At 44.6% G+C, this 13020-nt stretch overlaps 1 protein-coding gene across 8 annotated transcripts in view; it reads left to right on the top strand.

Annotated features, from left to right (window-relative positions):
• Nckap5 (NCK associated protein 5) overlaps positions 1 to 13020 on the top strand; it is a 926583-nt gene that overhangs the window by 563895 nt on the left and 349668 nt on the right. For all 8 annotated transcript variants that reach the window (XM_052736785.1, XM_052736787.1, XM_052736784.1 and 5 more), the window contains one exon: positions 2350 to 2437. In XM_052736785.1, the coding sequence (XP_052592745.1) occupies positions 2350 to 2437 (88 nt within the window). The remainder of the gene's footprint in view (positions 1 to 2349; positions 2438 to 13020) is intronic.

Genomic DNA, 13020 nt, shown 5'->3' with positions numbered 1-13020 from the left:
TTTCCTTATCCACTTCTTTGTTATTGGACACTTAAGTGAGCCCCATAGTTCAGCGGTCATTGTTCTTCAGTAAACATTGTTATGCAGGCATTCTCCTCTATGTACTTCTGACCTTTGAGTCCTTACAGATGGGGCTCAAGGTCAATGTCATGTATACAGAGTTGAAATACATTGGGAATACTCCTGGCTCATTGTTAAGTATGCTATCCTTTAAGAAATGAACTGACAGATATGAACTGTCTACTGAATGCCAACTTTATCTGTAAATGAATGTGAACATAGGAAATACGAGACATCGTCACAGAACACAAGTTGTCATTTATTCTAGGAGGCAAGCCATGTGTGTGGGAAAGATTTGTGCACTCAAGTGAGAGGGTTTTGAGGGACAAAATGAATGCTGTAAGAGTGTAAGAATTCAAAGAGATTGGAGGTCAGTGAGGAAACATCTTGAGTGGAAAGTGAGGCAGATTTGGAAAGTAGAGGAGTGTCCCTGATAAAAGGAACTTACAAGGCAGTAAGTAGCAGCCGTGTGAGCTAGTGCCCCAAGTGGAAGTGAGTATCACTTTGGGGACCGTGGGGTTGTATTAGTGACCCATCTCTGTGCTGAAACAAGATACCAGAGGAAAACAGCTTAAGGAAGAAAGGGTGTTTGTGACTCACAGTTTGAAGATGCAACCTATCACAGTGGGGAAGGTGGGAGGTGCCAGTCACACTCAGGGTGGCTCTTACCTCAGTTAGCCTCGTTTATGAACTCCCTCTCACACATGTCCAAAGATGTCTTTCCATGGTAATTCTAGGTCCCATCAAGTTGACAGTTGAAGTTAACATCACAGAAGTTTTGGAAGTAGGTAGTTAAAGCCAAGCAGGATTAGAACAATTAATATGTTGCAATATAAGCCATGTAAATACTCATAAATCAGTTTGAAAAGTATAGGTAAAGATGTTGACTGAGTTGGCAAAGTTGTGAAGCAAATTAAATTCAGTAAGAGAAGGATTAAATAATCTGCCAGTGTCCTGACACCATGAAGTTCTTCAAAGCAATTGAAAAGAATGCAGTAAATCTTTGTGTGCTGACATGGGAAGACAATCATGGAAGGACACACACAATGTTAATGGAGAGAGCACATTTGTGAAAGATGTGTTATTGTGTAACATTTTCTTCTATGATTAAAGCATTCTATTCTATAGAGAAGCTTCTTCATCAGGAAGTAAAGGGCTCAAAATAGTTTCAGGAAGTCCCTAAAACTGACCAGACTCACCAGTCCCCTCCCTGCCAGAATTAGCAATAAAAGTGGGAGTTCCCCTCCAACAAAGCAAAGCCAAGCTGTCAAGAAGACCCAGACAATCAAAGCTACAAAGACTCTGAGACCAGACCAGCTGCCTGGAAGAAGCAGAAACCAGCCAAGCTGCTTGGGAGAGGTTTAGACCAACTGAGGCAACTGGAAAGGGTACCCTCCAACTTGTTGAACTGCCTCTAGACTGTGCAGTGAGCTCCAGGTTCCCCATGTTCATGAGATGTCCTCATGCAGGGGTGGGCTTTGGTGAGACAGTTGTCTTTGAGTCATTTCTGTTCCTAAAGTAACCCCAATAAAACTCATTGATTCATCAAGTTGGACTTCAGTGGTTTTGTACTCTGATATGTTATAGGTTCCCTGTCTGGGGTGAGGATGTGTGTCTTGTGTCTCCCCAGGAAAAGTTTTGCCATACAACATCTGTTAACTTGGCAACTGATTTTAAAAAATCAAAGTGATGCTTGAGGAAGATCTGTGTGAGATCTTGTGTTGAATTAAAAATGAGGGATTATAAGTGAAGAGAGATTCTAGGAGATGTGTGCATGTGAGAGCAGATGTCCAAACCAAGAATAGAATGATTGTAAATGACTTCATGACCCCTTCCCTTCTTTTCCCACTTTCCCTTTCTTACTCTTCCCTTCCGCCATTCCTCCATTTGTCCTTTTCCTCTTCCCACTTTTTGTCCGTCTGTCCTCCTCTCCTTCTCTACCCCTTCCTTCCTTCCTTCCTTCCTTCCTTCCTTCCTTCCTTCCTTCCTTCCTTCCTTCTTTCCTTCCTTCCTTCCTTCCTTCCTTCCTTCCTTCCTTCCTTCCTTCCTCCTTCCCTCCCTTTCTTCCTTCCTTTCTTTCAATTAAACCCAAAGCTTTGCATATCTTAAGCGAATACTCTACCCCTGCGCTCTATTCCACAGCCCTCAAATTCTTAACTTAGGAAGTAAAGGAGAGGGAAATCCATTCCCTTGTCCACACTTGGGAAGTGTACCCTGAAAGATGACTATGACAGCCCTGTGTTAGTGGAAAACCATCTTGAAGAATGTGTTCATGCTTCTGTTTTTCAGGATGGAGGAAACTGTCCGAAGTCTGTTGCAGAGCCAAGGGTCTCCAGAGCAGAAAAGGCAAGAACCTGCCAAGATCACGACCTACCAGGTACCTGTGTTTCTGACTCTTGGCACCAGTGTGTTGGCTTGTTGGCTTGTTTGTTTGTTTGTTTGCTGGGAGCCATCAAGTCACCTTTATTATGAGAAATTGTAAACATGTTTATTTAACCCAGTGATTTCTAAAAGTCCCCCTTGAAAGTGGTCATAGATGTGCTTGCAGGGTTGGGAAGGCATCATGTGGTCCTGCTGTCAGGGAGGTGGGAGCTGTCTGTGTTATATTCTTGGGGTACATGAGAGAGATTGTCTCAGATGTTGACTTGAGGAGCACTTGCCAGAGATGAAGGGCTGAGGAAGGCCTGAAGAGTAGAGAAATGAGGCCACTCCAGGCTGAGGAGAAGCCTAGCTGAGCTGCAGGGTGAGAGCTACAGCCTAGACCTGAGGAGATTATACAGCTCAGAGTCCCTGCAAGGAGGCTGCTGGGGGCCCCCTGGATGGCCAGTCTAGGCTGATCAGTGATTTTCAGTGAGCCTCTGCCTCAGAAACCAAGATGGAGAATAGAAGGATGGAGGGAAAACACCCAGGGTTGACCTATGGCCCTCACATGCACACACACACATGAACATGTGCATACACACAAAACCGATGAGGAGTTATATGAGCCCAAAGGAGACCATTTGTTTGCCCGCACAGGTGACTAATAAATGTATGTTTTCGGAACATTCTCCCCTCCGCACCTCACTCTGTTGGCACCTCTTCCTAGAGAAAAGGGAGTTATTGATTTGAATTTGAGGTACACAGAAGGGAGGTGTTTGTTCATTACGCTTTAGGCTTCAGGCTCATCCAGAAAATGGGAGAAGAACATGAGTTATGAAACACACGGATGTCGTGTGTTCATTCAACAAACACTTGGTTTCTGAGATGTATAGGCATGGCCCTGTGCTCTGGCAGGAGAATGAGAGAGAGGAGGAGACAGAGTGGTTGGGGGTAGGGCGTGGAACTGGTTTGTCAGCCTGGGTCCCTAGCAGACTCCCTTTATTTGCCAATTACAGTCTTGTAAAGATGGCGCAGCAGAGTGGAACAATGTGTGTAAGATACACCCCACCATACTAGTGGATCTCCTGGTCACTCGCCTTCCTCACATCTCCTGCTGGACCTGGGGGAATGGCTGGAAAATTTGTTGCTCCCTCATATGGGGTGTCTTCACCTCACCTGACTCCGGTTTCCCAACTTGCACCATTTCCCTGGAAGGAGCCACAAACCTGTGTGCAGGCTCAGCTGCGGGGGAAGCTGTAGTTTGCCCGGGTTTCCATTGTGTGTTTGTTCTGAGGCTTTTATTATCCTTTACTGTTGAATATCAGAACCACAGCTCCCAGTGTTGGAGATCACTGTTCTGTGTGCACTAAACATGGTCAGATTTTCTTTGCTGGGTCCCTTCCTGAATGCGTCGCCTAATGCAGTCCTTGTGTGAATTATAACTTGCCTTGTTCGATGTGCATTCTTTCAAAGTAGGATGAGCATTTCTGCCTAGCCGCTGAAGAAATGCCCCTGTGGTGATCTTTTTGTGAAGTTTGTCATTGTGCCGTTCTAGACATTTCTTTTGAATTTGGATGATGTTCTTGACCTCAAGTTTGTGTACAAAGTCATTTATGTGCAGGTGCCAGTGCATGTATGTGATGCATGCATGTGTATGCATATGTACCTGTGTGTGTATGTGTATACATACAAAGTGGGTGCCTTCATAAACTCCAGATCAAAAAGTCACTGTTTTAGCATTAAAGTAAGTAAATAGGGTCCAAGGAGATGACTCCATTTGTAAAGTAGTTGTCCAAGTGTAAGGACCTGAGTTCCCTCCCTGACACCCATGTAAAAGCCAGGTGTAGCACACACTTGTCATGCCTGCCCTGGGGAGGCAGAGTCAGCAGGATCCCTGCACTTCACTGGCAAGCCATCAGAGCCCAGTCAGTGATGTTCAGACAAAAGAGACCCTGACTCAAAAAAAAAACAAAAAACAAAAAAAAAACCACTGTAGATGACTTCTGGGGAACAACAGCCAGAATTGATCCCTGACCTCTCTGTGTGCAAGTGCACATGCATGTGAACGCACACATGCACCTGCACACATACACACCATTCAAATTAACCACTGAGCAAGGACATAGAAGCAAAAATGAAAGAAAGCTCACAAACTTGTCAGACAGTGTTTGGCACTCATTCTCACTGCGGACATGGTAGTTCCTGAGTGATGGAGCCATTATCCGTATGTGCGGAGAAGACGCTGTGTGCACCAGGGACAGACTCGTTTCTTTGGGGAGAAATGCGAGACGACGTGAGAAGCTTGCGTTGCGAGCAGCCCCGGTGTAAACATCTGCTTCCCTCTCGCTTGGTCTGGCTCCGCGGCCCTTCCCTCTGGATGTTCCGGGCTGTCGGCTACGCCGCACTGCATCGTTGTGCCACCTGGGCCAGGCTTTCCTGGAGTTAAGTTTGGAAACTTTGGTTTGAAAAAAACCATCAAAGCTGCACAGGAGAGAGAGGGTCATGGAGCATCTGTGAAACAGGGCAACTGTTAGGAGAGAGACACAGGGTCTCTGTCTACCAGGATGCATACCCACAGGCAGCCTGGGTGGAGCAGGATCTTCATGGACTCTGGATGGGTCGGCCTTTCACAGGCCCCCTGCATCCGCAGCTGCCTCTGTGTTTCTCTGTTGCAGCTGCTGTGTTCCCTCATGTTCCCACTTCTTCTTCTTTTTTTTTTTTTTTTTTTTTTTAGTAAGGAACATGAATTGAATCACATTAGTTAATTCATTAAAAAATGTGACAGCCAAATGGGACGAGGAACAAGACTTTGGACCTCACACAGAAAGCCTCTGAGTTCCTCGTTTTTCATGCTTTTGAAAAAGAGTTTGGAACTCAATGAGGAATTCTAAATATAAATGTCCTCAGTAGGCAACAATGTTGTTAAAATGACACAAATATAAAATGTCAAGTGCCTCCTCGAGAACTCTATTCTGTTTGCACGCTTACAGGTCAACACGGGGAGAGAGTTCTTGTTTCTTTACATTTTGTCTCTGTGTGTGCAGGTGTATTTATGTGTGGGCATACATGCATTATGTATGTGTGAGCATAGAGAGGCCAGAGGTCGACTTTGGTGTCGTTCCTCGGGTGCTGACGACCTGGATTTTGAGGACAGGGTCTTCCCTGGCCTGGAACTTGACAAGTAGTCTAGGCTGGCTGGCCAGCAAGCTCCGAGGATCTACCTGTCTCTTCCTCCTACACTGCGATTGTAAGCATGTGGCATCTTGCCCGACTTTTCATCAGGGGGCTGGGGATCAAACGCAGGTCCTCGTGGCTGCATGGGAAGCACTTCACCAACTGAGAAATCTTGCTAGGTCCCATGTGCACCCTTTTAATTGGAATAGAAGGTAGACATAAAAGTGGAGTAGAGATTGAGTCTAGAGAATTCAATTGTCCTCACAGGAGAGAATTTAGAGAATTATATAGTGAGCAGAAAAGCAACCACAGTGTTCAGGTTTATCTGACTTCATTCTTCCATTTTCCCTTCTTGGACAGCCCTGTGCTATCTGAGCCCAGGGCCATCTCTTCCAAAGATGGGCTCCCTTCAGTCATGGGTTCTTCCTTAGGCATCTAAATCAGCTGAATTCTCATGGATTGTCCTTGGGCAACTTTTATTGGTTTACTTTAATTGTACAAACTAATAAGCTTCACAGTGACATTTTTTATATACATACATTATGCAGGTGATCATATTCATCCCTTTAGTATTTTATAGAAAAGAAATCCCATTGTATGCCACCTAGCTCAACATCAAAATTGCTTTGTTCATCCTTAAGTGATTCTTTAAAATAATTGCCAGGTGTGATTAAGTATTGAGAAATGTTTCTTCCCTAGTTATCCCAAGAACTGTGCATCATCAGATATACATATTTTAATATTAATTTGTGTTTGTGTGTGAGTACAAGAGCATACATGTCATGGAGCATGCATGGAGACTGGAGGACAACTCTGAGGAGTCGGCTCTCCCCTTCCAGTATGTTTTGAGGCAGGGTCTCTCCCATTCTGTTGCTGCACTATGTATTCCAGGGTAGCTAGCCCATGCGTTTGCTGACAATTCTCCCATCTCTGCCTCCTGCCTCACCACGAGAGCATAGGGGCTATAGATGTATACACTCCACATCCTGCTTCTTACATGAGTTCTAGGGATTGAACTTGGGTTGCCAGACCCCATAGTTGGTGCCTTTGCCTGCTGAACCATTGGCTTGGCCTGAAATATACATGTTAATTTTTCTGCGGTACACTAAAAGTACATGTCAATGTCCAGGACCTTCCTCACTGATACTTAAGGCCAGCTTGGGAGAGTCGTTAATGTTTTACCAGTTATGAATGCATTTCTAATGTACTAAAACTCACCCTGTAGCTGAGGACACCCTTTAACTTCTGGTCATCCTGCCTTCAACTCCAGAGTGCTAAGATTACAAGCACATACCACCCTGCCCGGTTTGAGATAGAGGGATGGAGCTTAGGGCTTTTGGATGCTACCCAGGCCTTTGACCAACTGAGCTACTACATCCATATCCTTGTAAGTTATAATTCTTACCAAAATTGGTAGGAAATTTGACATCGCAAACTTTATATTTTTTCTTTCCCCATCATGATTTAAGTATACTTAACCAAAACCAAAACTTTAAGTAGCCCACACAGAAAAGTTAGAACTGAAAAATTACATTCTTCAACTTTAAAATAGAGAAGAAACCCTTTTCTTAGAAAGCATCTTTAATAGCAGTGTTCAGGGTATAAAAGGTAAAATTTCTGAACTTCTAACATGATGGTATTTTCTTTTTCACAAAGAAAACTGTGCAGCACAACCAAAGTGTGATTTTCAAGGTAGAAAGTTCTCGCTTTCCAGTTCTTCACAGCTTTGCCTGAGTCTTGATGTCACCCCAGGGACTTGTCATGGAGTCAGCTCAGTGGCCACACCCCTGAATCTGCTGAGTTAAAACTATGAGCACAGCAACGCTGTCGGTTTTGACGTTCTCTTTGACGGATCAGTCTAGTGATTTCTCTGGCCCATAGGTTTGGCTGGTAACCGGGGAGATGCTGCAACACCGAGTCCTCCCACCCCATCCAATCACATCCTTCCCTTCTTATTATGGGATACAATGAAGCCGAAATTTGGAGCTCAGTTCTCCTTGCCCCCACCCCTAGCCACTCATACAACACATGCTGCACTCATCAGTACTGAGTCATACCCACTTCTTACTTGTTTTCGTATGCACTCTGGCTGCCACCTAGCCAGCAGAAGAGAAGACTGCAAATCCTGTAAACCATAGAGGCTACTTACAAAGGGTTTCCTTTCTTTTCGTTGCCATTTAAAAATTTTATTACATTTATTTATCTGCTTTTGTGTGTGTGTGCAGTGGGGGTAGGGATAGGGGCCACATGCTGTCGGATGTTCTGTATGGCAAATGTGTTGCTGATTAGTCAATAAATAAAATACTGATTGGCCATTGGCTAGGCAGGAAGTGTAGGTGGGACAAGGAGGAGAATAAAGCTGGGAAGTGGAAGGCTGAGTCAGAGAGACACTGCCAGCCGCCATCAGGACAAGGAAGATGTAAAGTACAGGTAAGCCACAAGCCACGTGGCAAGGTATAGATTTATGGAAATGGATTCATTTAAGCTGTAAGAACAGTTAGCAAGAAGCCTGCCACGGCCATACAGTTTGTAACCAATATAAGTCTCTGTGTTTACTTGGTTGGGTTTGAGCGGCTGTGGGGCTGGCAGGTGAGAGAGATTTATCCTGACTGTGGGCCAGGCAGGAAAACTCTAGCAACACTGCAAATCCTGTAAACCATAGAGGCTACTTACAAAGGGTTTCCTTTCTTTTCGTTGCCATTTAAAAATATTATTACATTTATTTATCCGCTTTTGTGTGTGTGTGCAGTGGGGGTAGGGATAGGGGCCACATGCCATGGCACACTTGTGGAGGTCAGAAGATGACTGACGTGGGCCTGCTGTCTCTTTTCACCTTGTGAGTCCTGGGGATCCAACTCAAGTCATCCGGTGTCTCTATCCACTGAGCCACCCTATTGGCCCCGTTATACCATTTTCATTTTAACCTAAAGAAGATATATAAAATGTCGATGAACAGTAAATCCAGTGAGCACGTACAAGCTAAGAAAAATAGTATTTAAAGTTCTGCGGTTTGTGGAGAGAGTGCTGAAGCCTTGGCACAGTTATTTATAAAATTATAAATAATTGGGATATGAAGTATTTTTAGTGAGTGCTGTTATTTATGTCTGTGGCCTGTAAACTTAGGAAGACTCTTGATTCTTGAGAGGTTTGCCCTTTTCTGAGAATCTCTCTGAACTCTGAATGACTGCTGGAGGGGGGAAGGCGCTCAAGGGAGTGTTTTTATTGTGTGTTAAGTTTGAAAGGACTGAAATGACTCCTTGAGGGAGCAATTTTTTTAGTTCCTCTTTTTCCTGGTTCTAAGCAATGTCCTTTATTCACATAAGGTCAGATCAAAGTATGTGTTTAGTTCCAGAATAGAAAAACATACTGTCCTTTGCAGAGGATGGACATTCACTTTTCTTTTTGAGAGTATTATACAAGATGAGTTTTATGATTTTTATATCAGGAAGTTTCTAAAACTTCTGGGAGTCATTTCTTGTTGCTTCACTAACTAGTGATTATTTTTAAACTCATAATCCCAAAGTTAGAGTGGGGTGTGTGTGTGTGTGTGTGTGTGTGTGTGTGTGTGTGTGTGTGTGTGTGCGCGCATGCGTGCTTGTGGAGCCCCAGAGACGAACATTCAGTGTCACTCCTCTGGGACCCAGTTCACCTCCTTTATTATTTTGCAGGGTGAGTATATGTGGTGGTCACAGGACAACTTGAAGGAGTAGGTTGTTTCTTTCAACTATGGAGTGAGAATGTCCCTGAGATCAAACTCAAGTTATAAGACTCAGCACCAAACCTCTACCTACTGAGCCCTCTCATGGACCCCCACCAGCTTTCGTGAGGCAGCCTTTCTTGCTAGCCTGTTAAGCCACACTGGCTGGCAAACCAGTGAGCCTCAGGGATCAAGCTGTCTCTACCTCTGCAGCCCACAAGCACACACCACTACACTGGCACTAACCTTTGAAACAAATTGAGGAGTTTAAGTACGACCCCTGAGAGCTGAATGACCTCCCTCAATCTCAAGAATGTCACTGTTCTCATGGGTTCTGATCATATTGTCTAGTTCTTGGTTTCCTCCTAAACTCTGTATTCAGACCTGAATATTTTCACTATTAGATATTCTGACCTTTGAACTGAATTCTTACCAAGCAGATGTAGAACCAGGCTTCTCCTCTGAAATAGATATAGCCCTAGGAACGTGCCTTCCTTCCTTATGAGTGAGCTGGCTGTTGCTCCATGGACCTCTTGCCTTCCTAGCTCACCTCAGAACAGGGCTGGACTTCACTTACAATACTCAGGACAACTTCTAGGTCAAGAAGTCCCATGTACAGAATCTAAAAGATGTTGCCCTTTGTTAAGTTTGTAGCGTGGGTAAATTTTTGAGATGCTTCAGATTGTTAAATGGGCCTATCAGTTGTATCTTCCTTTTGGGAAACAAACAGAGCCAAGTCATAGTATCCATCCTTGAACTTTGGCCTACTTTCTCAGCTCACCCCAGGCCAAGAAACTTGGCTTAATTTTTAGGACGTGGCTTTCTGATGCTTCATGAAGATGTCTTCAATGAAGGTAAAAATAGTCTTGGGACAGACAGCACTATTTTAGAATGAGGAAATAGGAAAGAAATAGGAAGGACTAAAGTACTCTCAATATGTCTGTCTGTCTGTCTCCCCCTCCCCCTTGCTCTTGTATAATCAAGTGTTCCTATACACTGCCACATCTGGCTCTTTTGGTAGGTGCTGGGGATCAGCACTGAGGTCCTTATGTCTATGCAACAAATACTTTGCCCACAGAGCTATCTCCCTAAGCCCTCCTTATCCATTGTGTTTGCAGAGTGACCCCAGCTGGGATATGAGGAGAAATGTCTGGGTGAAAGGTGAGAGGGATGAGGTCTTACCAGGAGCCTGTTATCTCTCTAAAGATAACCCTTGAAGGGTGAAGTTGTTATCTCACTGGCAGCCACGTCTTGGACAGTGGTTTTGGTTTGTGGGTTTCAAAGCCTGGGCTAAGATGTTGCTCAGCAGGTTCCAACCTTCATGAAGTGACCATCTCCTCAAACAAGTCTTCTTTGCAATTCAATCAGAACACAAGGGTTTAGGCTGTGATAGGATTCTCAATCCATACTCCTGTAATTCCTCAGCAACGAAACCTGGCCATTGATGTGTTTAATAGTTTTAATTGTTCCCCAGGTGACTCAATGAGTGGGTAGCATCATTGGGACTTACTCAGTTCCTGGATGCTAACTCAGGTATAGTCAGAGTTCACTAAAGGACTAAAACAGATAGAATTCATATACATTAGAAGGTTATTTATTAGATTGACTTACATGGTAGAGTCTAGAGAGCCAAACAATGGCTGTTTCACCAGAGAGGCCAAACCTGTGGGTAGTTGCTACATCTACGAGACTGGAAGGAGTGGAATGCTGTGAACCAAATGAGAAATGGCCCCAGCAGGATTGTAGCATGCTTTCCTTTCGGTGGCACTGTTGAAGAATAAGAGGTGAAGCCTTGCTGGACCAAGCGCGTCATGGAGACAGGCTTTGGTGTTTTGTAGCCTGCCCCCTCATCTTGTTCTCTCTGCGTGCGTTTCCTGGGTGATCCCCCTACTTCCTGACTGCAAAGCCAGCCTCACGCTCCTGCTGCCATGTTTCCGCTGTCATGGTGGACTGCATCCCCTCTGAAACAGAGGCTTTTGCCATGGTGTTCTAGCACAGGGACTGAAAACCAGCTGCTACAGCCCAGGGGATGGTTCTGACCAGCTGATACTTATGAGGAGAGCCCGGGGGAAGATCTCGGAGGAAGCCTGAGTTATAGTAAGCAGGGAAATGTATTTTCTTTTCTGTTCACATACCCAAGATCTTTCCTTTTCTCTCCTTGGTTAGAGTTCATTGTCAACCTGTCATGATCTAGACACACATGATAAATGGGTCTCTGCACATGCCTGTGGGGAAACGTAACTTAATTGTGGGTGGAATTATTTCATGATCTGGATAAAACTCGAAAGGTGAGACAAGGGGTAGCATTCACATCTCTGCATCCTCTCACTGGATGCAAAGTGGCCAGCTTTTCATTTCCTGAGACTGACCAGGAGAAGAGGTCATAAGGGGTCCTCAGCCAGCTAAGACTGAGCTCAGCTGGGCTGGTGTTGGAATGTGGAGGTTTTGCTAACATTCCCTTGAACTTAGTCAACTCTTAAAAGATGGAGCTCCTGCAGAAGCCTGTTAAGCAGTGCAGTCTCCCTCTCCTGCCTCCCTGTCATCTGGCAAGCTGGCTCGAACGTGACTATCCCTGTGCCCAGAGCTCATGAAAGTTAATAGGGGCACAATGCAATTTGGGAGCATTAGGATGTTCTATGGACATCGACAGTCCTGTGGAGGGCACCTACTGTCAAACCAAGTTGGCGGCCCCTTGAACCCACCAAAGAATCATGTCTCACTGTGGCTCCTGTTCTTGCCTTTCTGCATAAATGAATGGCCAAGGTTCTTTTTCAGTTGGATTCTGTAGTTGTATCAGGAGGTAAAAATGCATCTTTCCCCCAAATGTGTCCTGTTTGGTAGATTTGATAACTCACCTCTAATTGATTTTGTTGCATACCAAATTGATTTATTAACTAATGAATTAGCACAGCAATCCTTTTGTCTGCATGCTAAGGCCAAGTGGATACCATAGTCTGAATTAGTCAGTTTCTTCTGTAATTACAAGTGATGATCTGAGAACAGTTCCTTTGCAAATACTCTACAATCTATTTTATTACGTTTACAAAATAATTTGTAAACATACCCTCAAGATATAAATTAGGCTCTATTTCTCTTGGGTCACTGTATTTGATTTTCTTTCCAAGCCTACACTTATTGCATTTTTCTTCTTTGTGTATTTTTAGCACCTCCTTCCTTCTGAGCATCTCAGTGTTGCCTCCAGGGAATGATAGTGAGAACAGGCACTGAAATAATTAATATATCCTTTGCAGTCATTTGATCCACATGATAGCCTTTTTGGATCGCCAGAGCAGGAAGTTAGGTTCACCTTGTCGATGAAGAAACTTCGTTTTACACAGGCAGTTGGCTTTGTGAGTGTTGTACAATGAGTTGTGCTGCTGTGGACTGGATCCCACAGTTTGGTGGGGATAGCATTGGTTGTATCTGTCCCCATGCTCCTCAAACTCAGCTGTGTCTGGAAGTCATCTGTACAGCTTCAAAATTTTCTCATCTAGGGCTGGGTGGAGGGGTTTCCTGGGTAAAGTGCTTCTTGTGCAAGCCTGAGGACCTGCTTGAGTTTGGTTCTCAGGACTCATGTGGTACCACATGCTTGCAAAGCCAGCAAGGTGTGTGTGGGGTGGGAGGTGGGGGTGCTAGAAACAGGCAGATCCCTGGCCAGCCACATAACCTATTTGGCAACAAGTTCCAACCAGTGAAAGACTCAAAACTAAGGTGGGAAGCAATTGAGG

This window comes from Peromyscus californicus, unplaced genomic scaffold (genome assembly GCF_007827085.1).
Source record: "Peromyscus californicus insignis strain IS unplaced genomic scaffold, ASM782708v3 Scaffold_14__1_contigs__length_90479793_seg_2, whole genome shotgun sequence".
Classification (NCBI taxonomy): Eukaryota; Metazoa; Chordata; class Mammalia; order Rodentia; family Cricetidae; genus Peromyscus; species Peromyscus californicus.
This window is presented reverse-complemented; position numbering and strand designations above follow the sequence as displayed.